The 23634-nt window shown below is 38.3% G+C and overlaps 1 protein-coding gene across 1 annotated transcript; it reads left to right on the top strand.

The window, feature by feature from the left end:
- Window positions 1-1513: 1513 nt before the first annotated feature.
- HMG20A (high mobility group 20A) lies at window positions 1514-22416 on the top strand (the record flags this gene model as incomplete). The annotated part of the gene is made up of 8 exons (XM_079701040.1): window positions 1514-1606; window positions 7546-7693; window positions 9781-9993; window positions 12985-13117; window positions 14090-14121; window positions 19790-19865; window positions 20791-21006; window positions 22280-22416. The coding sequence occupies exons 1-8, from the start codon at window positions 1518-1520 to the stop codon at window positions 22414-22416; spliced, it is 1044 nt and encodes a 347-aa protein (XP_079557166.1). The 5' UTR covers window positions 1514-1517.
- Between the last annotated feature and the right edge of the window lie 1218 nt (window positions 22417-23634).

The raw sequence follows: 23634 nt of genomic DNA, 5'->3' as shown, positions 1-23634 counted from the left end.
TGCAGTATTTGTTAGAGCCCCTTGTAAACCCCCCTCTCTTGAAGGAATTGAAAAGTTAGCAAGTATCCCTGCATGTGGAATAAACTCCGTACTCTGTGGTTGAGTGGGAAGTTCCTCTCTGCCTTCCATGCTCTGCCACTATAATGGGTGGTGAATATACAAAGATGCATTTTTTCACAGTAAGCTATTTATGGAATTTGGTCTGCTAAGTAACAAAGAAGTGAAAACAAGAAAATAAGTAAGAATAAGAAATCATCACTGTTATCATTTTGTAAGTAAATTATTATATTGAACATTTTAGAATATGGCATCACTGTCATGTGCATTTTCTTCGTATTTCCATCTCAGTGGAATGAATCCTAGCTCTGCTTGGGCTGCTGTGCTTTTCTTTTAATTGCTATTTCACTAGGTCTCCTTAGCAGCAGCACCTGAAATAACTGCTGAGGGAGCTCCTGAGTGAATTTTCATAATCTGTTCCTCAATTCTCCCAGTTGATTGAGGTACTTTTTTTCTTGAGTGGTTTGCAGTTCCGCTTAAGTGGCTGATGTTTAGGGTCACTATTGAATGTTTTGTTTGAATATCATTTTCATGGTGAATGGAAGGCTTCTGCTTTTAGCTATATGGGGGTGAAGCCCCTGGTAGTAAGCCTTGAAAGGGAAAAATCTTTCTTTGTAGCGATATGCTAAATGAAATTACTCTCTTTGTCACTTTGTCCTTTTATCCTTTCATTCTGATAACCTCAGGGTCTTCTGATTTATTTGCTTTCTTCAATTAGGCTTAGTTATTTCCTGTGCCCAGGTGCATGCTATTTCCACTGTTGGTCATCATGGTGATGTGGAGCATATTTCTGACCTGGAAGTGTGGTTTCTTTCATTTTGAACCACATCAGTATGCCTTCCATCCTCTACTTCCTTTGCATTGTTTCCTTTTGGAGGACTCAGATTGTCACCATTTAATCTAAGGATGATTCATCTGGCACTAAGAACTCATAATGCTGTAATAACAATACCTTTCTTTATATAATAATACTCAAAGCACTTACGATCTTAGCCTTTCTCTGTTTATGAAGCACTTTCAGTTTAATCCTTCACAATAACCCTGTGGGTTAAGTCAGCAATTTTGTCTGTGTCTAAGATGGTAAAATTGTATCTCAAAGAGGCTGAATAACTTGCTCAGGTTTGCAGTGCTTCTGAGTTACTCTGCTTAACAGTTTTTACCGGAAATGAAGCATACTTTTGAAGATATTCTGAATGAACAAAAAGGAATTTTCCAAACTGTGTCCTGGCTGTTAAAATCTGTTTTTAGTCTGGTCAGTTGATAAGACCAGGGTTAAAAGCCCATTAACCATAAAGTTCAAATTGATGTGTCCAAGTCAAGAAAATAAATATTTAGGTCAGTTTCTATTCTGCTGCTGATGTAATAAAGTTAAGGAAGACTGGCTCTTAAATTAATGCAACTTGAACTGGAAATAATTAAGCCATTAAATTCTTTTTTTATTCTGTCTTCCTTTTAGAGAGATGGAAACCTTGATGACTGGTTCCACCCTGCCTCCCCTTTTTGCAGATGAAGATGGCTCCAAGGAGAGTAATGATCTGGCTACAACTGGGTAAGCAGCTGCTTTGGGACACTGGGCCTCTGCCTAGGCTTCAGAACAGCTTCTGACAACATATGAGGTGCTAAAGAGGCAGTTTTATATCAAAAATAGAAGGTGCGTTTGTTATGCTTTGCAAAGAGAATGAGAGCCATTGTAAACTGCTTTGATATCTGTATTCAACTGTCATTTGCAATGCTCTGGTTCCTGTGAACTGGAACAGCAGTACTGTGGGATCTAGGAAACATCAGTGACTCCCAGTTAAGAGAATTACATAGTCACCATTAAGGAAATACTTGCCACAGGGCTAGCTTCGAAAATCAAATTCATTTTCTGTCTGAATTGCCACAGATAGTAAAACAATTTTCTCCCCAAGCATCACGTTTTTTGGTTGCTGTTTTAAGATTAGATTTTTAATTATGGTTCTTTATTCAAGATGCCTAGGAGCTCTAGCTGACTTCTCTTCCTCCCAACCTACCCCTCCCTGCCAACTCCAACTCCTTTCTTTGGTATTTTTGGACAGATATATAAAGAAATATAGAAAAGGGCTAATAGCAGTAGTCCCTCTTCCACTGAAAATCTCTGTTCCACTTGAATTTTTATCTTTTCTATTAGACATTACTTGCCAAAGAAGAAATGTATTCACTAATAGATTGAAGTGCTAGCTAATCCCTAAGATGAATTATTTTAATATTCCTTAGAGCTCTTTAAAAACAGACTACACTTTATAATTGTTTCCTTCCCTGACATTCTTTCTTAACTCATTAATATCTGCCTTCTGACTTTATTCAGATGAAACTGTTCTCTAAAACTTTTCTAAAAGCTGCCTACTTGCTGAGTCCAACTTGTACAATAAAAATGTTCTGAATGTCTGCTGTGTGCCAGGCACCATTCTAGGCACTAGACATTAAGCAATAACCAAGATGGACAAAAATCCCAACCCCTGTAGAGCTTAAATTCTACTGGAGAAGTCAGACAATAGACAGGATAAATAAGTAAAATGCATACTACATTGATAAAAACTATGGATTAAAAAATAAAGTAAGGAAGAGGGACAGGAAGGGCTTGGGGTGCCATCTTAGATAAGATGGCCCAGAAAGGCTTTACAAGTGACTTGAATAAAAACCTGAAGGAAGTAAATTAGCTAGCCTACAGTTATGGGGGAAGATTATTCTAGGCAGAGGGAGCAGTGAGTGGGAAAGCCTTGAGGTAGGAGTGTTTCTGCCTTTTAGAAATAGCCAGGAGGCCAATGTGACTGGAGCAGAGTATACCAGGGGGAGGGGTAATAGGCTCCATCAGTGTTTCTCAAAATTCAGTGCACTTATGAATTGCCTAGACATCTTATTAAAACGCAAATGCTGAGTCAGAAAGTCTGAGTTAGGGCCAGAGATTCTACATTCTAATAAGCTCCCAAATGATGCCAGTGCTGCTGGTGTAAGGCCGGTACTTTGAGTAGCAAGGGACTAGATCGTGTAGGATCGTATGGGTCAGAGTAGGCACTTTAACTGTTACTCTGAGTGAGGTGGGAAAGCATGGGGAGATTTTGAGCGGAATGATATGATCTGACATTTTAAAATAGTATCCCTGCGGCTGTTATATAGAGAATAGAGTGAAGGGAGCAGGGGCTGAAGCAAGGAGACCAGTTACAGTTCTAAAATAATTCAAGTGAGAGATGATGACTCAAAGAACTTCACTAGTGACTTTGACTTTTGGCAGAGTAGTAGGGACAAAAACCTCACTGGAGTGGGTTTCAAAGATAATAGGACTGGGGGGGTGTTGAGAAGTATAGAATTCTAGATATATTTTGAAGGTAAGCCAAACAGGATTTGCCTGAAAGACCAGATGAGATGTGAGAAGGGAAAAAAAAAGCAGTTAAAGACAGCTCCAAATTTTTGGCTTAAGCAACTGAAGGGATGGAATTGCCATTAAATTAGATGGGGAAAACTGAGCAAGTGGAGGGGGGAATTTTAGGAGTTCGGTTTTAGAGATTTTAAAATAGAGATTCTTTTTTTTCTTCTTTGCGGTACGCGGGCCTCTCACTGTTGTGGCCTCTCCCGTTGCGGAGCACAGGCTCCAGACCCGCAGGCCCAGCGGCCATGGCTCACGGGCCCAGCCGCTCCGCGGCACGTGGGATCTTCCCGGACTGGGGCACGAACCTGTGTCCCCTGCATCGGCAGGCGGACTCTCAACCACTGCGCCACCAGGGAAGCCCTAAAATAGAGATTCTTATTAGCTCTCCAAGCAGAGATGTCAAATAGGCAGCTTGATACAGGGCTCTAAAGTTAGGGGCTGTCTACACTAAAAAGAGAAACTTGGGAGTCAATCAACATATTAGAGATGATATTTAAGGCTGTGAGACTGGTTGAGATCATCAAACGAATGAGCACTGTGTAGGTAGAAAAGAGAAGAGACCTGACACTTGAACTCGGGGATACTCCAGCATTTACAAGTCAGGGAGGAGAGGAAGAGTCAGCAAAGAAGACTCAAGGGGGTACCTGAAAAGGTATAAGAAAAAACAGAGGAGTGCAGGGTCCTGAAAACCAGGTAAAAATTATATTTCAAGGGAGGGGAAGAGATGAACTGTGTCAAATACTTCTGGAAGATCTGGTAAGATAAGGTCTGAGAAATGACATTGGATTTAGCATGCAGGTCACTGGTGACCTTGACAAGAGTTGTGAACACTTATCTCCTTTGGGTTAGGCTTAAGAAAGAATGAAGGGAGATCAATTGAAGTCAATAACTATAAATAATTCTTTCCACTATAAACAATTGAAGTCAGTAAGTACCCCCCTTATCCATGGTTTCACTTCCCATGGCTTCTGTTACCTGCCACGGTCAGCCATGGTTGGAAAATATTAAATGGAAAATTTCAGAAATAAACAATTTATAAGTTTTAAAGTGCCCGCCACTCTGAATAGTATGATAAAATCTCACATCATCCCACCGTGTCCTTCCTGGGACGTGAATCATTGCTCTGTCCAGCATATCCCACCTGTTAGTCACTTGGTAGCTGCCTGTTATCAGATGGACTTTCATAGTATCTTAGTGCTTGTGTTCAGGTAACTCTTATTTTACTTAATAATGGCCCCAAAGCGCAAGAGTAGTGATGCTGGCAATTCAGATGCACCAAAGAGAAGCCCTAACGTGCTTCCTTTAAGTGAAAAGGTGAAAGTTCTTGACTTAATAAGGAAAGAAAAAAAAATAGTTATATGCTGAGGCTGCTGAGATCTATGGTGAGAATGAATCTTCTATCTGCGAAATCGTGAAGAAGGAAAAAGAAATTCGTGCGAGTTTTGCTATCACATCTCAAACTGCAAGAGTTACGGACACAGTGCATGATAAGTGCTTAGTTAAGATAGAAAAGGCATTAAATTTGTGGGTGGAAGACAGAACAGAAAACAGGGTTCAGGTATACTGGGGATCTTGGAACATACCACCCTCAGGTCAGGTCCATAAAGGAATGGAGAAAAATGAAGTGGAATCAAGAAAGTGTGTTTTTTGTTTTGTTTCCAGATAAGAGTAATAATGCCACATTTGTTTGCTGATTAGGCTAATCTAGTAGAGAGGAAAGAATTGGTGATGCCAGAGAGGGCAGAATTGCTGAAACTTGTTTTTGAGTAGGCTAGAGGGTGTGGGATCCAGGGCACAAATGTAAGGGTTGTTGGCTTTAGCTAAGAGCATGGACAATTCATTCATTGGAACAAAGGAGCCTTTTTTTTTTTTTTCAGTCTTTATTCAAGTTGTCATCTCTAAGGCATTTGCTGCTTTTGACCACTCCCTCTGATTCCTATCCATTTCAGTCAAGGGATTCACAGGATTGGTACTCTTTCCTAAACCTAGTTTTCATATTTTACTGAAATAAGAATGTGCAAGAGTTAGTAACTTAAAAATTGATAGCACAGTTGAAATGAAGAATGACAGTGAAAGAAAAGACATTGTAAGACATCCAAAATGATTGAAATATTTGAAAAACAAAGCTGCCAAGATCAAACTGGATCCCTAATGGCAACTCTTCAGAGAACATAATTAGCATTGAGTTAATAACTTCTCCTATCTACCCTTTTTCACAGGACCTCAAAAATGTAGGAACCTCCTAGTTATAATACTCTATTTTTTATAGAAGTGTTCAGAAAAATAAAATGTCTGTCCTTTCAAGGACAGTCTGAATCTGCTTTCATTCTTTTCTCAGTCCACTGTAATCTGGTTTTTATTCCCATAACTCCACTAAAACTGTACTCTCTTGAAGTACAGGGAGTACAGCTGAAGTCCTTCAGATCTTCAGATTTAGCAGATACTTTTTAGCCTATCTTATGTGACATGTGCAACTTTTTGCTTGTGTAATAACCCCTTCTCAAAAGTCTTCCTGCCTTGGCCTCTGTAACAGTATTCTCTCCTAGATTTCTTAATGCCCTCCTTAGTCTTTCCCAGCTTGTCTAACACTTGCTCCTAAAATATTGTTCCAACAGAGTTCTATCCTGACTTTTCTTCTCACTATCTTTCTGGAGAATATCTAGCACTTCCCATTATTTCCATGAGCTGATGCCTCCCAAAATATCTCCTGCCTTTTCTTCACTTCTGTTCTCTCAGGGCATGTTTCCAGTTGTCGGTGGGACAGCTCCACCTAATTATGCCATGAGTGTTTCAAACTTAGCATTTTCTCGTCTGTCTTTCTTACACACACACACACACACACACACACACACACATTCCAGTTGTTACATTGATTAATAGTACATTATCACCCAATCTAGAAACCTCAGAATTACCTTTGACTCTTCTTTTTCCCTCACTATTTATATTCAATCTGTCATTCTACCTCTTAATTATCTCTTACCTTTCTCTCCCCTATTCTCCTGCTTCCCCTTGTCTCTCACTTAGTCTATTGCAGTAGCCTCCTGAAAAGTTTCCCTTTCTCCTATTATACCCTGTTCTTTCTACCTGTAATAATGTTGTTTACCTGTTGAATGCCTCTTCATCTTTTAAGACCTCCTCTGTAAAATCTTTCTTAACATTCTCTCCATACATATAAAATTCATCATCCCCTCTACTGTACCTTTATGGCACATTTTACAGACCTCTGTTTCAGTACTTATATTGCATTGTAAGTATTTTCTGTAACCCTATGGAGTATACATTCTTCCAGAATAATGACTGAATATTACTCTCTTGTACATCTTCCTCCACCTTCCCCACTACCTGCCCCAAACCCCAAACTCCCTAGCGCATGGCGTTACTTTTATTTCCATTCCTTTATCTAAATGCGATAGGATATAACTCAGTCTAAGATCCAACCGTCATCTGTACCTTCTCATGTCCACTTTTCAGAAGGATGAGATCTGGTTTGCTGACTCATCTGGAACAGAATGATAGGAACAGAAAATGTATATCTCTGATTTATTAACATTTATACCTGAACTTATTGAACTTGATAATATTGTTCTTAGATGATCTCATTGTCAATAAACACTATAATCCAAGGAGTAGCCTATGGAAGAGATATTTCTTATGCCCTTAAAGAACGCTCTCTTTTGTAATAGGGGGTCAAACTGCTTCTTCAACTCCCATTCCTGTTCTTTTCCATTAATAGTATTTTCCTTTTATTACATGAAAAGGAGATACATGAAACTAGCATATAAAAGTTGCATGCTCAGAACTAAAATGTAAAGTCTACGTTGAGGAGAGAGGTAATTTGTGGGGGAAAAATTATAGTTGTTTTTAGTAGGAGATTTCTTCATGGAACTGACCTGATCCAATCAAGCACTGAAACCTTTTTTAAAATGCTCTATAATTGCTATGGAGACATTGTTTACATTTATACAGAATGAGGTGGGGGAATTAATTCAAGGGCTGGCATGTGATTTTGCTGGCAGTGAAATTTGTCTTGAACCTTGGTAAGTAGGAGTTTTTGATGCTGTTGATACTGAACTTTTTCCACTCTGCCTATCATTCTTCAGGATAACCCACCCAGAGGTTCCATATAGTAGTGGAGCCTCATCATCCACAAATAATCCAGAATTTGTTGAGGATCTCTCCCAAGGTCAGTTGCTTCAGAATGAGTCTTCAAATACAGCAGATGGCAATGAACAGAGGCACGAAGATGAGGTAAGCTGAAGCATCTCCTCCTGTTACTGGTCTCTGAGGCTTCTGAAGAAGCAGTCAGCAAGGGAGTTGATCGAGGTGTTCATCCTCTGGCCTCCTTACATTCTGCAGAATATTCTGTTTTATATTTCTTGTTTCACATAGAGCCATATTAATGGTTTTAATGATACAGAGACAAGTAGACTCTTCTTTTTCCCCTACCTAGAAAATTTATACCTGCATCAGATTAGATGCTCAACAAATGCTTACTGAATGAGTTGCATGATTTAATTAAATAAGGAATTAGGGCTTCCCTGGTGGTGCAGTGGTTAAGAATCCACCTGCCAGTGCAGGGTACATGGGTTCGAGCCCTGCTCTGAGAAGATCCCACATGCTGCAACTAAGCCCGTGAGCCACGGGCTATCTAACTACTGAGTCTGTGCTCTAGAGCCTGCGAGCCACAACTACTGAGCCCGCGTGCCTAGAGCCCGTGCTCTGCAACAAGAGAAGCCAACCACGATGAGAAGCCTGCGCACCGCAACAAAGAGTAGCCCCCGCTTGCTGCAACTAGAGAAAGCCCACATGCAGCAGTGAAGACCCAACACAGCCAAAAATAAATAAATACAATAAATAAATTTATTTTTTTTTTAAGTAATTAATGAGGAGCCCGCATGCCCTTACTCAAGACCACACTCTGCTCACCAAACCCTGCAGCGTGGAGTCATATGTGCCCAAAGGGTTCACACGACTTACCAAGTCATTCATTGTCCCATAGGGGGCATCTTTTTCTAATTCACACAGAGGTTCTGTATGGACCTGGGCCATCATTCCCTTGTTGGACTTTCAGTGTTCCTCACAAATGACTAATTACATTGTCTATGTTTTAAGGTACTCTTTTTTTTTTTTTAGCTATAAAAGAGTACCACCATTGACTGTTGTCTTTGTTCTTAATTTGAAAGAGCTTATTCTTTTTATGTTGGCATTCTTAAAGATTTTGACAAATGCTTAAAGCTTCTTAAACATCTTAAATCCTTAGTAGCTTTAATGTTAAATGTTACTAGGTTTACAAAACAAAACCAAAAAGAAAAACAAAAAAACTGATACCAAATGCACCATTTGCCCAATGCTGAATTATTGTACCATTTTATATATAATTGGAGGAGTGCAGTATGGTAATTAATATTTAGATATTTTTGCCCCATTTGGCTTATCTTTCTCTTCTCTGAAATAAAAATGCTTGTATCCATAAAACTTTATTAACTGATAGGCTATGTGTATTTGTAAAATTAGGAAGTAAAAGTACCTTGCATCCTGTTTAAAAGGACAAAGAAAAAGGCTGTGGTAAAACAATAGTGGTACTTCAGTCCTTTAAACTTTTTTGGGGGCGATTTTGTCTTTTGATTTAACTAATAACATATGAAGACCTCTGCCTTTATAAAATAAACATCTTAAGAAATAAACCAGCAAGCCAAAGAACTAGTATTCATTTTGGATATATTATAGTTGCTGAAATTTTTCTAAGTCATAGATATTAATTTTAAAATCTATAGTGCTATCTGCTGTGGGAAATAAACTGGTCTTTGAATGATATCAATGAGAAACACCCTTCATGAATGATTTTAATCCTAGTACTACAACTTGTCTCTTCTTTTGCCCAGTGCATGTGACAGCATCTTGTTCTGATCTACTGTAGCAATGTCTGCTTCCCTGGCACAGTGCTGTATATGTGCTGCATTTCTCATTTAGAATATTCCCCTGTCAGGAGTCAGGATTTGTTAAGTGCATATGAAGGCCAGAGCTTATGTGATCATGGTACCCCATATTCTTATCTGTTGGGATTAGCACTAAAATAGCCCCTTAGTGTAACATTGTGTAGCATGGTACATAAAAAGGTCTGCAGGTGAACCATCTGGAGTCCCTTCTTGAAAACTGCACTGCAGCCATTTGTACCTATAACAGGTTTGGAGAGCTTTGAATATCCAGGGCCTTAATGGTAGCAAAATGCAATTATTAATCCTGTTTTGTTTGTTGATGTTGATTATTGTGTTATTTGGGGAAATTTTTGTTGTTGTAATTTGGTTTGGGTTTTTTTTTTTTTTCTTGTTTTGTAGCAAAGAAGTAAACGAGGAGGTTGGTCCAAAGGAAGAAAAAGGAAGAAACCTCTTCGAGACAGCAATGCACCCAAATCCCCCCTTACAGGATATGTTCGGTTCATGAACGAGCGTCGAGAACAGCTTCGAGCAAAAAGACCAGAAGTCCCATTTCCAGAAATTACAAGGATGTTAGGCAATGAATGGAGTAAACTTCCTCCGGAGGAAAAACAGGTAATTGTTCCTATTCCTGATCTTTTGCTTGGTTTTGATTATATCTCAAAAATAACTTTTGTCAGAAAAGCAAAGAGAATGGACTGTTGATTCTTCAAGTTTGTCATGGGTCTAGGAGACCAGAATAGCAGGGTCCTTCATAGCTCTTTTCTCCACAGTGGTTTTTATACTCTTTCAGGGTCTGCTGCAGGGACGTGAGCAGGAGGGACTCTAGGATCCCCCCCAAACCAAAGCAGCTCCGCTTTTATTTGCTTTATATGCTGAGAGTTCATATAAGATTTTTGTAAAAAGTAGTTCAATATTAAGAAATCTATCAGCATGGTTTATTCTGCCGAGTTAAATGAAAAGTCATGAGTTAAATGAGAAAAGGTCTTTTGATAAAATTCTGATGTTCACATAAGAATTTTGTTTAAGAAAAAGATTTTACTGTTTTAATAAACGTTTTAAACTGGAGTTCTGGCAAATTTAACCTACTATGAAAAATAAAGCAAGAACTGTTTGAATTGTCTTTCCTCCAAGACAGAAACTAACCCTATTGCCAAACTGAAACAAATCCATTTGTTAGATTTGAGAGGAATTAAAGACAAGTTAGCCACGAACTGGTTGAAATGCCACAAAAGTGGTGTGATGGTAGGGATTGTCGGAGGGGTTAAAAGTTCCCAGCATTTTCAGTATCTGATATATGTCTATATTTCTCTTATGTCTTACACTCTTTAAAAAGGATTCCAAACAAACTAAAACCAAATTGAAAAATACTCTTGGGAATTAACTGAATTCAAAAAATTTCAAAGAGATCAGATTGAGTTGCAGCTTGAAGCTCTGTGCTTGTGGTAGCAAGCTAATAGAAAACAGAGTATATCATCCATTGTTTTAGCTCTAATGTATAAATGGATTATGAGCTGTACATAGTAGTTACTCTTTTCTCTTTAATTTTTTTACTTCAAAATTAATACACGCTCATCGTTTAAAATTTTTTCAGACAATACAGAAGTATATAAGGAAAAAAGCAAAAGTCATCTCCAGGGATAACCAACAGTCATTAGGCAGGGCAAGGGTTTTTGTGTTTGTTTTTGTTCTTAAATTTTTATTTGAAAATAATTTTTCAAATGTACAAAAAGTTACAAACATAGAATAATACAAAGAACACCCAAATACCCTTACCCAGATTGACCTATTATTAACACATTTTCTCTTTTTGCACATGCGCTCATACTCTCCTGGGCAAGACTGGGCATGTGGTCTCTCTTTTCTCTCTCTCTCTCTCTCTCTCTCTCTCTCACACACACACACACACAATTTTTTTCTGAATTATTTGATATAAGTTACATACATCATAGCCCTTTACACTTAAATATTTCAGTGTGAATTTCCTAAGAATAGACATGTTCTCTCACTTAACCACAGTTTAGTTAACAACCTCATAATTTTGTATTAACACAATACTTTTATCTAGCTTACCATCTATATTCCAGTTTTGTCAGTTGACCTAACATCATTCCTCTGGAACATTTTTCCCTTCCAGTTCAGATTCCAGTCCAGGGGTCAGGCTCTGAGTTTAGTAGTCAAATCTCTAAATTCCTTTAATCTGGGATATTTCCACAGCCTTTCTTTGTCTTTTATGACATTGATATTTTTTTAGGAATACCATCTCTCCCTCTTCCTCCCCCTCCTTTTTGTTTACTTTGAACAGAACATTCCTCATTTTCTATTTGTCTGATGTTTCCTCATGATTAGACTGAGGTTATGCATTCTTGGTCAGAATACTGCACAGGTGGACGTTGGTCCTTCTCAGGGTATCGCATATGCAAGCACACAATGTCTTTTATTCCTCATTCCTCATTCCTTTTATTCATAATGTTAATTTTGCTCACTCACTGAAGTTTTTTACTCTCCCTTATAATTAATAAGTAGTCCGTGCAGAGACATTTTAAGAACATTCAAATAGTCTGTTCCATATCAAAATTTCCCCCTAGATTTAGCATTCATTAATAACTTTTGCCTGATCTAATATTTACCATGATGGTTGCAAAATGATGATTTTCCAATTCTAGCACTCCCTCCACATTTGCCAGTTGCCCTTCGGCATTCTAATCTAAGCAAGAGCCCTCTTCCTCCCTCCATTTATGTATCTGTTTGTTATTTATTTACAATTGGCATAGGCATATGAATTTCTTTTTTTCCCAATGGTTTATAAATTATTACTATACTTGAGTATTTTGATACTTAAATTGTCACAGATTTGGACATTTGACCCCTACATCTGGCTCTTGTGTAGGACAAGGCTTTTAACATGATTTCTAAGTCTTGTTTGTGTTCATTTAGGAGAGTATTTTTATACTTTATTTCTTAAACCTAATGATGAATGAAAAGTACAAGGCATTAAACAAAATTATCCTAATAGATCAATGAACTTTGTTTAAATAATTAATAGCACAAAGCATGTAGATACAGGCTGTCTCATAGTAGTCCATTTTAGGTCCATAGGGTGAGGTCATTCTTTTTTATATTCCTTGTATCTCCATTCTTCTGGCTCTTAAAGGCCAATTGATGTATGAGATCATCTCCTCAGAGTGGGTTGGGGATAAAGAAACAAAGTAATATTCCATCCTTTCCCCTGGGAAGATTAAGTGTGCCTATGTGTTGTTCAGTCTTCTTGAGGACTCTAGGGCCATGTGTAGTTCTATCTATAGGATTAGTAGAAGAACTATAATCTTCTTGTGAATTTTTTATGAGAATGACCTCAATAGAAGTTGTCTTCAATAAGTTAAGAAAGGCAGTAGTCTAAAAAGTTAGAATCACCTATTTCTGTTATAACTGAGAGATTATATTTTATTCTATTCACATGACTTTTTTTTTTTAATTCTCAGTGCTTATCCCACTTGTACTTTTCTTTCCATGTGCTAATTATCCTTTGCTTTCTTCAAAGAGTTCATTGGTATTTTACCTCAGTAAGACCTATTTCTTGAAAATAATTCCATATTTCTTTCCCAGCGCTACCTTGATGAAGCAGACAGAGATAAGGAGCGTTACATGAAGGAACTGGAGCAGTATCAGAAGACTGAGGCCTACAAGGTTTTCAGTAGGAAAACCCAGGACCGTCAGAAAGGCAAATCTCATAGGCAAGGTATCAGAACCAGAACCAAATGTATTTGTAGTTTGTTTTGCATGATGGAGTGTCACAAAGCCAAGTATTAGAGTGATAATATTAAAGATATGTTTCTATCATTTCTCTATTATACTACATTCACTTACAAGCATCATCTTGGAATTTTATTAAAATTACATTGCTCTCATTTAGAAAATTCATTTTGGTTTCCATATCCATTATCAACAAATTGGCTTGTGCTCCAAGACTCCTTTTAGTTTTCTGTGCTTTTTCTTCTATTTCCAATTTAGTCATTTCTCTACCTCTAAACAAATCTGTCTGCTACACTATATAACCACCTTGCTGTAACACCTCTAAGCCTTTCATGTGATCATTTCTCCCAGCTTCCAATGATCAATCATCCTTTTAATTCACTCATTCATGTATGCGTGTATTCAAAAAATGTATTGAACACCTCCTATTACATATCAGGATCTCACCTAGGCATTAAGGATGCAAAGGTAAACAAGATACAGAAGATCCCGGTCTTCATGGATCTTTTGTTTTCTGTTAAAATTGTTCATCCCACTCTTAAAATATTGCTAAAAGTTCCCCTTCTTCAGGAAACACTGCCAAAGAAAGAAGCCCCACTCATAATAGCCTGTCATTCCTGAGCTATTGCGTCTTCTCCACATTTGGGCATCTTGCCTGCTAAACTGTAATGTTGTGCAAACATCCTTTGGCATGTATTTCCTGTCCACTCTCCCACCCTGTTCTCCTCAAAGGTAAGAACTGTGTATGCTGTTTCTCTTGTGTCTAACTGCGTAACCTGTAAGATGGCATTCCCTTTAACTTTTGTTGACTGATTAATAAAGCTATCAGAGAAAATATGATATGTTTTGAGAGCCCACATATACCAGCAGTTTTTGTAGCTTAGCACAGTCATTTCCTTAGGTTTTGTTATTTTGTTTTGTTTTTCAGCTTAATGTTCTTATTCTATCATATTTTTAGATGCAGCCCGACAGGCCACTCATGATCATGAGGTAATTAACTTTCTGTCTACATAGTGTGTGTGTGTGTGTGTGTGTGTGTGTGTGTGTATGATATATGTATATAATAATGATGCTGTTTGAAATGCTATTGGACTGTTTTTTAACGAATGGCAGAGTATTTCCTATCCTGTAATTAGGATTGGGTTAGTTGCCTTTAGCTCAAGGATTCTTAGCATATGGCAGACACTTATGTCATGAGTCTGTCCTTGAACTAAAGCCCCTAACTCTTGTCCTTTCTTATGGTCCAAGAATTTTATTGGCTTTAAATGCTGAAGATGGCTGGAATTTGGAGTGAGGTATAGAAATGAAGACCAACTAAAAGCTATAACTTGACCATAGTTTATCATCATCAGATACTATATTCTGACTCTTCAAAAAATTGTTATTTAGGGAATCCAGCATTTAGTTAAAATGAACTATTCAACTTACAGCATCTACAGACCACAAGTGACATTATCTTGATTACTATGCCTACTTTCCTCACTGGTGCATATTTGTTTACTGGCCTTTTCCCCTCCATTGGTTCAGTCTCAGCAATAGGATTTAGACCTGTGTTCCTGTATAGGACTGAGGCCTGTGTGTGTTGGCTCTGCTGCATAGAGAGCTTTAGATATATATGTAGCCTATGATTAATACATGGTTCTAAGAAAATAAAATTTGTGGTAATTTCATGCATGAAAATGCTCAATGACTCCTCATTGCTTACCAAATCACATTCAAACTCAGCAATCAGGGTTTTCTGTAATTAAGCCCCAATTTCCCTTTCCAAATACCTTAACTCCCATATTTCCCATATATATCTTATGTACTTAAAAACCTTTAATACTCACTGTCCTCCAGGTGCCCCATCCTTTTCTGCCTCATGCCTGTGCTCATATTCTTCCTTTCACGAGAATACTTTCTTTCCCTCACTCATTTTTTCTATTACCCTCTCCCATCATCCAATTTTGCCTCTAAATTCTAGTCATCCATCAAACCCTATTTCAAGTTCCATTTCCTTCTTCAAGCTTTTCCTGTTTCCTCCAACTTCTTTTAAACCTCACAGCTCTCTATATTACTCTTACACACTTAGCTGATATGGCTAAGGTGCCAAAGTTACTCAAGTGCTTCTGTTATTAACACGCTTGGATTATAATCTCTTTGAAGGCAGGCATGGTCTAGTTCCATCTTATACCCATCCCATCTAGCATGATGCCCTTGCATGGAAGAGTTCTTCCATAAATACTTATTTGTTTCTATACAAAACCCATTTGTTGAAATAACAATGGATATTTACACAAACTTTTCTGATATATCTTTTGCATGTATTGGGTTTTTTACTAAATCAAGGAAATCATTTCTGCAAAATAATAATGTATTTATCTTGGAGTTGTAGTTCTCATACCTAATTTGGTATTGGTGACCTTCAAAACATAGCGAAGACTTTTAGATTCACAAGTCAAATAGATTTATTACCATCCATGAATTATAAAGTGAGAAGCATAGTAAATATTAGCATTTTATTATTCATATAAATCCTATATAAATGTAGTTATATATGACATCTCTGTGTTTCAATTAGGATGAAATCTTATTTTTTTTTGCTTGAGAAACTGTATGTACACTATATATTTTTAAATTATAATTGAATAGTGTTGCAAGCTTTCCATATTGCCAAATACTTATATAATTACTTATTTCTCCTTCCTTTGTGTGCCCAACCCACCAATATCATGAAATTACCAAACTTCCTTTTTTCCCTATTAAGCATCCTTTATAGCTTCTCTATCCTTAATGGTTACAAAAGAGAGTATGAACAGTAATCTAAAATATTAGAGCTCACATTTTCTAGTCAATGACTGACTCCTTTCATCACTATGGATTTTACTGCCCAAACCATATGTGGCATTTTTGCCTCTCATAAAGTTAATAGTTGCCATCAGAAAAGAATTAGTAGACTTAGTCATAGAAGCTGCTGCTACTGATTTGAGAAATGAAGGTTTTTTTAAATACATTATTTAGTATGATATGAATTTCTATGATATGTGAAAAGGAATAAGTCTCTGCGATTTCCCTGTTTCAGGATTAGACTCATGTGAACCACAGAAAAGGAGGGAGTAGGTGGAGAGCCAGCAGTAATTTCTCAGATGTGTGTACAGTAGGGTCTATAAATCGGTTGTATGCCCACATCAGGATAAAGCTCTCTTAGTAAGGCTGTTGACCCAATTAATGTCCCCCACTTTATCCGTTTTTATTGAATAATATCTTACTAAACTAGATAATTTCAAAAGAGTTGCAATAAAAAAAAAACCTCTTTGACAATTGTTAAACGTAGTTACACATAACCTCTTAGAGTATAATAAGAGTTAAGAAAAATAAGAAAGCACTACAAGTGGAAAACAAAAGGAGCCACAGAAGCCCCCATGGAAAGGAGGAACTAAATCAGACCTTAAAGATGACCCACGTTTTGTGGGGCACTTCAGATATATTTATATTCATATATATATATTCATATATATATATATGTAAAATGGCTTGAGCAGAGTTATGAGGAAGTTAATAAAAGAACAAGTACCTTGCAAAGTGCCTAAAACATCACAGTTTCTAAAAACATGCTTATTTCCCTTTACTTATCCTATTAGGAATAAAATGGCAAATGCCATAAAATAGTCTTCGAGCTCACTTCAAAACTACTAAGACCTCAGAAATCCTCTCAACTGACCCCCTCATTTTGCCGGTGAGGAAAATGACTTGCCTGAGACAGGAAAGAACTTCCCAGAGTCACTTATTGAATTAGTTAGAGGCAGAATTGTGACTGAAAGCCAGGCCTCTGTAGCCCCGTCTTATTTAGCAGTCCTGGCAGCACCTGCCACGTTATATGGAATAAACAGTGTTGCAAGTTAAAATGGGCCAGGTTGCCTGTGAGGTCAGCAAAATTTGTTGCCACTTGAGACAGAAACGATTTGATTTGTGTGTATGTAGTAAAGAAACCTATTGTATTCCCTAATGGAACTTAGATTCCTAAGACATTGTTGCCAAGGCAGTTACTGGAGAGCATATTAGAGCCAAAGAAATGCTGACCTGAAAGCCATTCAAGCCATTCTGCATAGCAGTGGGGCACTTAAGCCTGGTACACAATATTAAGAGCATTCCTTAAGGTAAAGGGCACTTGAGAGAAGCATATCACTCTCTATGAAATTCTGGCCCTGAGCCTAGATCACAGCAAAATAGTTTCAGTTCAAAAGGCCTCTGTTCTCTTACCCTCCACTCAATATATAGAATGAAAACCAAAGTGGAGAGTATTCTTGCTCCTCTCAAATCAAAAGCCAGCCTGCTAGACCCAGGAGTCAGCTAGTGTTACTCTCAAGAAAGTGTCTAAATCTCATGTGAGGACTAAGATAGAAACAATAATTTTGTTTCTCCTTTAATTTATGGGAAATGACAAAATGACACTCAGCCTGAACAAATTAGACCCTTTCAATGAAGAGGTAATGAAATCCTTATGATTTTAATCCCTTGAGTGACCTTTGGAGCAGCTTAAGTATATCTGAGCCCCCAAGAGGATCCTCTCCAATGCCAAGTAATGTACTCAGTAATGGAAGAGTGCTGATGGTTTTTATGACCACTCTTCAGTTAAGTAGAATTCTCTGTTGCTTCTCAGAGACTGAACAGTTTCATTTAATTGCTTTGGTGTTTCTTTTTTTGCACTCTAAGAATCTATACCAAAAGGCAGTGTGTTAATGCACCTATGTGGTGCTGTCCTCTGCCCTTGTGTAGTTAGCCTGGTTTGGTTTGGACTGCTTTGGCAGGGAAGAGAGCAGAATTACCCATCTGAGCAGAATCTAGGCCTTGGAGAGGGCTCTTGGTACCATGGTAATGGGAGCCAAGCATCCCCACCTACCCATCTGACTGGCAGATATTCAGACCTATGGCTAGGTAAACTGATCTCATATAAGCCTGTGCAGTTACTAAGAGACTGAACAAGATGGGATGATAAAATCATAAGGCCTTATCCTAAGTCATTTATGGACTTATGCTTATATCTGTTATGTCTTGTATAGTAACAGAGTTAAAGAATATGGTAAGCCAGCAGAGTCGAGAGAAAGTCACTGAGATATGCCTAAGATACGTTCTGGAACCAGCCTTTCTTGTCCATACATTAGTTCTCTTTGAAATCCACCAAGAGCTGCCTAGAGGTAGAGCTTTGCATGTTGAAACTGGGGCTTTCAATGGTAATTTTGTTGTTTGTTTTTAAATTGTTCTGGAAAACTTCACTTTCTTTCTTTAAGAGGTAAAAGATAGGGTAAAAATTAAGTGCTGTGAAAGTGTCTTCAGGTAAATACATTGTTTTTCAGACTTCCATCTTAGAAGTCTCTCTTGATCAGCTGCCATTGGCAGGCAGCTCACACAGCACAGCCCCGACCCCTAAGGAGGCAGATACCAGTATGAAAACAGGATCTTGGCTGTCAGAATTCCCTCATAGGCTGTTAAGTGTTTAACCTTTCTACTGGGCCCCAAATCATATTTGTGTTCAAAGATAAAAGACTAGTGGTGGCAAAAGTAGGAAAGATACATCCTGTCTCTGGCATTAAATATGTTTCTATAGGAATGATTTCTAGATTTTTTAAACTGTTCTTTATGTTATAAAGGTTTTGGAATCTTCAGATTTCACTAGTAATTTCTTCAGTACTCATTTCCCACTGTTCTCTTTACCATCTTATATTATGCAAGATTTTAAATACTGCCAAGACACTTATAATTTATGTTCTTAATGCTTTCAACTTCAAATTCATGGTATAAACTGCAGCCAAAGCATTTTGAAATATTGACTTTATTCACACGGATCATTGTGGAATATATTTTGCAGCGGTTTTACGAGACTTTTATTTTTAATGGCTTATTGGTGAATTAATTTTAGGTTTATTATTCTTTTCTATCTCACATAGTCCTTGGCATTTTCATACTTAGAGCCCAGTTACTTCTGGATTTTTGGTTTTGTTTGTTTGTTTTTCCTGTGTCTGAAGAAAGTCTAAAAGATCCCCAACTATAGGCTGCCCTTGTAAATAAGTAGAAGTAAAAGTAGAAATCCCAGTGGAATACCATTATTAGTGCTCATGGCTGGCAGATCTCTGCTTAAAATTCTTATTGTCCACTCTGCAAATTTAGATTGCATAATCCTATCTCAGAGAGCACTTTATGTATGTAAAGTGTATATACATAAATGTATATAAATGTATATACATGTATATAAAGTGCTTTATGTATATAAAGCACTTTATGTATATAACCAACAGAAGCAACAGAAAAAACACCTAGAAATTCCCTTTCTATATTCCTACCTCAACCACTTTCTCCACTGTATACTGTTGACTATTCAAAGCACAGAGCTAAGAAATGGTTTCCAAAATCTTCATTAGGGAAGTTTATGTAGGTTTGTTTTAAGGTTTCTCATTGCACAGCAGTTGTCACCTGAGAGATCTGAATATTTGACCTGCTTGAGCTCTATGAAAGTTTGGTTCCAAAGAAAAGGTGAATACATTTTCCTCACAGCCTCACCTAGACTGATTCCTGCTCATCCTACTATTTCTTTAAGGAAAACATGACCATTGTGCCTTTAGGCACTACTGTTTAATTTAGCTTCTGTTTAAGAATTAACTATTTTGTTACTCTTGATTCACAGAAAGAAGCAGAGGTAAAGGAACGGTCTGTTTTTGACATCCCTATATTTACAGAGGAATTCCTGAACCACAGCAAAGGTGATTACCAAAGGATCGTTTTGTGTTACTCAGGTCTATGACAGGGGATTTAGTTGTCGGGAGGAATTCATTGCTGAAAAGCAACCGTATTGATATTCCAGACCCTGGGACTGGTCTGGAAGAAGAAAACTGCTTCCATTTCACTCTGTATTAAAAGCAGCTACTCAGAGACCCGTGGAGGACAGCTGAGCCAGTGTTGTCAAAGCTGCTTTAGTCTCTGGATCAGAGGAAATAAATATACATCACTAATTCAATTGCTTTCAGGCTCTTAGCCTAGAACCCTTTGTACAAATGAAAGCTTACATGGATGTCCAAAATATAAAATAAATGTGAGTAAAGCTGACCCCACTGCAGTAAAGATGTGGACCCACAGCTGTGCTTGCCCAGTCTCCCAGGATCCCCCTGTGGAACCCCTCAGGCTTCTCATTGCACAGCTTTAAAAAATCAAACAAACAAACAAATACTGGGAATTACAGCAGTTCCTTACAATCTTAAGTATAAAATATGACCAGCTTTAAGAATTAAAATAGGGCCTCCCTGGTGGCGCAGTGGTTGAGAGTCCGCCTGCCGATGCAGGGGATACGGGTTCGTGCCCCGGTCTGGGAGGATCCCATATGCCGCGGAGCGGCTGGGCCCGTGGGCCATGGCTGCTGAGCCTGCGCGTCCGGAGCCTGTGCTCCGCAACGGGAGAGGCCACGGCAGTGAGAGGCCCGCGTACCACAAAAAAAAAAAAAAAAAGAAGAATTAAAATAACTCTGGGGAGCCAGGCGTTTTATTGCTGAAATTGCTATCTGGAAGGCACGAGAATAGGGACATGAGGAGGGGTAGCTAATTAGAGACAGCTAAGCAGGACTTCCTGTAAGAGTCATCAGGACTCCTCAGAGAGGCTGGTATTACCTGTGTTTTGTGGGGGTTTTGTCCTCAGCTCGGGAGGCAGAGCTCCGTCAGCTTCGAAAATCCAACATGGAGTTTGAGGAGAGGAACGCAGCCCTGCAAAAGCACGTGGAGAGCATGCGCACAGCGGTGGAGAAGCTGGAGGTGGACGTGATCCAGGAGCGGAGCCGCAACACCGTCTTACAGCAGCACCTGGAGACCCTGCGGCAGGTGTTGACAAGCAGCTTCGCCAGCATGCCCTTGCCTGGTAATGTCATCCCTATAGCTGAGCCCTGTGAAGTGGCAGGGGTGGGGGGAGGTGCTGTTCATGTTGGTACTGGTGTGGTGAGGCTGAAGTCTCACCTCCAGAGGAAAATCAGTAAACTCAGGGGTCTTTTCCTCGGAGGTTTTTGTGGGCCATGTAATAGAATCTCAGTATTGGTTAAAATCATCCAGAATTTCAGGCTCTCTGCTCAGTTAAATTTTTCTTCAGTTATATTTTCATACAGTCTACTTTCTGTTAAGCTTAATTTGATATTCTGAACAGTGGCAACTGAGTAATATTAAAGTCCTGAGTGGAGCACTTTTCTTTTTTTTTTAAATTGTGGTGTAATTGACATATAACATTGTGTTAGTTTCAGGTGTACAACGTAATGATTCGCTATCTGTATACACTGTGAAAATGATCACCCCAAGTCTAGTACCATGCATCATCACAGAGTTACCAAAAAAATTTTTTCTGTCATGAGAACTTTTAAGATATACTTTCTTGGCAACTGTCAAACATGTAGTACGATATTTTTGACTACAGTCACCATGTTGTACATTACATCCCCATGACTTAATTTATTTTATAAGTATAAGTTTTTATTTCTTGATCCTCTCCCCCAACTCACTCATCCCCCAGAGCATTTTTCTGATGTATATTTGCTTGCTTTGCAATATTGTCTTAATGGGAAGGAAAAGGAAAAGGAAAATAAATACTAGTATTTCTTTTTTTCGTTTTTTTTTGTTGTTTGTTTGTTTTGTTTTGTTGCGGTACGCAGGCCTCTCACTGCTGCGGCCTCTCCCGCCGCAGAGCACAGGCTCCGGCCGCGCAGGCCCAGCGGCCATGGCCCACAGGCCCAGCGGCTCCGTGGCACGTGGGATCCTCCCGGACCGGGGCACGAACCCGTGTCCCCCACATCGGCAGGCGGACTCTCAACCACTGCGCCACCAGGCACCACACTGTGCCCATAGTATTTCTTATATACTCTTTCATTTTGAAAATAGTTACAGCAGAGCTGGGAGAGTCTTTAACCTTTTGTGCTATGCAACTACTCCTATATACTGCACAACAATTATATAGCCCATCTGTTTATTTAGAGTATGTGGATTAATTCATTTCTTTGAGGTCTAAAAGTCTCTCCTCTGAAAGTAAATCTTCTCTATGGAGCAGACCACATTAGAGTCAAGTTTCTTTTGCTGTGGAATCACTGATCTGTGTTATGGTTGAACTGAATGGGAGGATTTTCTTACTTTCTCTTCTTATCTCACTTCAGGAAGTGGAGAGACACCTACAGTGGATACTATCGACTCCTATATGAACAGACTGCACAGTATTATTTTAGCTAATCCCCAAGACAATGAAAACTTCATAGCTACAGTTCGAGAAGTTGTGAACAGGCTTGATCGTTAGGGAATGGTGAGTGCTCACTGACATGATTCGTATGTGCCAGCATGTCATCAAAAATAAGATGGCATTAGACTTTATCAATACTACCAAAACCCTGGAATTACATTGAATAAGTGAGTTGGAGACTTGATTAAGATTCCTGTTGCATGGTTGCTAAATGTAGTATATAGTGTTGGAAAACTGAATCAAGATAGTTTTTCCTCATGCATGCCTCCACATGGCTTAATGGAAAGATCGTGATTTTTGTGGTTGGACCTCAGTTCTAGCTTTGTCACTTGTGAGCTGTATTCTCAGGTATTAGTTTCCCAAAGAGCTTTGAAGGGTGAGTGAGAAATTTAGAGAAAATAACCCCCCAAACAACACATAGAACAAAATAAATATCACTTAATTGTTAAGCTTCCTTTCCCCTGTAAAGTTAATGATAATTTACAATAGTCAGTGAGACACTGTATGTGTACAAGACTCTATAAGTAAGAAGCTTTTCATTTATCACTCAATATCAGAGTAACTGTAGTATGTTAAATGTTAATGTGGACTAAACTTACAGTGAAACAGTTAATGCCTTGATTAAATATATTAAAAAATAAATAAACTCTCAATAAGTAGAAAAAGAGGAAAGAGAAAATGAGCTTTTTAAAAACATATTCAACAAATGACTAGTAGTATGTGTTGCATCCTTTTAGAAGAGAAAAAAATAAATTTCCCAAAGGGATCTGCTTATATGAACTTTTTGGTACTAATGGTCAGTCATCAGGTATCATCACTCAAATTCCTATAGCGATAGGGTACCCTTCAGTATGTCATTCCACAAAGTTGACAGCCCTTTGGTCTGTCAGTTAAATTGTTCCATACCTGCAGACATATAAACTGTGTGGAAATCTTGGAGTTGGACCATACAATGAGTGGCCATATATGAATACTAAAACAAGAGTGGATAGCAGGATATGCTCCTTAGAATGGCTGGTCATGGGCTTGGATCCTTATTTATTTGTCTTGCAGGTACATGAGCACACTCATATACATACTCATATTCTAACATGGTCTGGACCTTGAGCAACATGTGCAAGAATAAATAAAACCCATGATTCTTTATCTAATGAGGCCACATCTGCCGGCAGAGACAAAAGCAGTAGTCTTTATCCTTCTTGTCCAAGCCCTTGAATAGTAACTGTACAAGGCAATTTATTATACTTTAGCCTCAGCCGTGCTCTGGTGGGGAAA

Source organism: Hyperoodon ampullatus, assembly GCF_949752795.1.
Source record: "Hyperoodon ampullatus genome assembly, chromosome: 3".
NCBI lineage: Eukaryota > Metazoa > Chordata > Mammalia > Artiodactyla > Ziphiidae > Hyperoodon > Hyperoodon ampullatus.
This window is presented reverse-complemented; position numbering and strand designations above follow the sequence as displayed.